We start from the raw sequence: 445 nt of genomic DNA, 5'->3' as shown, positions 1-445 counted from the left end.
TATATAAAGACCAAAGCTCTTGAGTGACAATAAATTATATTGTTCTCTTTCATATTATGGATCATGCACTACCTCCTTCTACTATCATCACCATCTCCCATGAGGATTTCTGTCTCTTCCACAAAATGGACAGAAAACTCTATTGGATCCTTGTGATCAACCTTTATCGTAACCCAACCGAGTCCATGCAAGTTCTTGCTATGTGGCTATGGTTAGAGAGGTTAGGTTATCGTCATTTGGTAAAGAAAATAACCTCTCTTCCATACACCTTGATAAATGAAGTTGCAGATGAAACTCTCTCATGTCTCAAATACATTAATGCTACCAACTTTAGCTACTTCTCTTACTCCATTCCCTTCACTTCTGAACCTTGTGATATCTCTCTTCTACAAAGCATTGTGGACAAAGAGATATCTTCACAATCTTTGTATGATAACAAAGATTA

The 445-nt window shown here is 36.6% G+C and overlaps 1 protein-coding gene across 1 annotated transcript in view; it reads left to right on the top strand.

The window, feature by feature from the left end:
* LOC109328202 overlaps window positions 1–445 on the top strand; it is a 1,287-nt gene continuing 842 nt past the window's right edge. The window contains exon 1 of the mRNA XM_019561554.1: window positions 1–442. Coding sequence (XP_019417099.1) covers window positions 57–442 — 386 coding nt within the window. The 5' untranslated portion in view covers window positions 1–56. The remainder of the gene's footprint in view (window positions 443–445) is intronic.

This window comes from Lupinus angustifolius, chromosome LG02 (genome assembly GCF_001865875.1).
Source record: "Lupinus angustifolius cultivar Tanjil chromosome LG02, LupAngTanjil_v1.0, whole genome shotgun sequence".
Classification (NCBI taxonomy): Eukaryota; Viridiplantae; Streptophyta; class Magnoliopsida; order Fabales; family Fabaceae; genus Lupinus; species Lupinus angustifolius.
The sequence above is the reverse complement of the archived record's forward strand: the minus strand, read 5'-3'. Positions and strand labels throughout refer to the sequence as shown.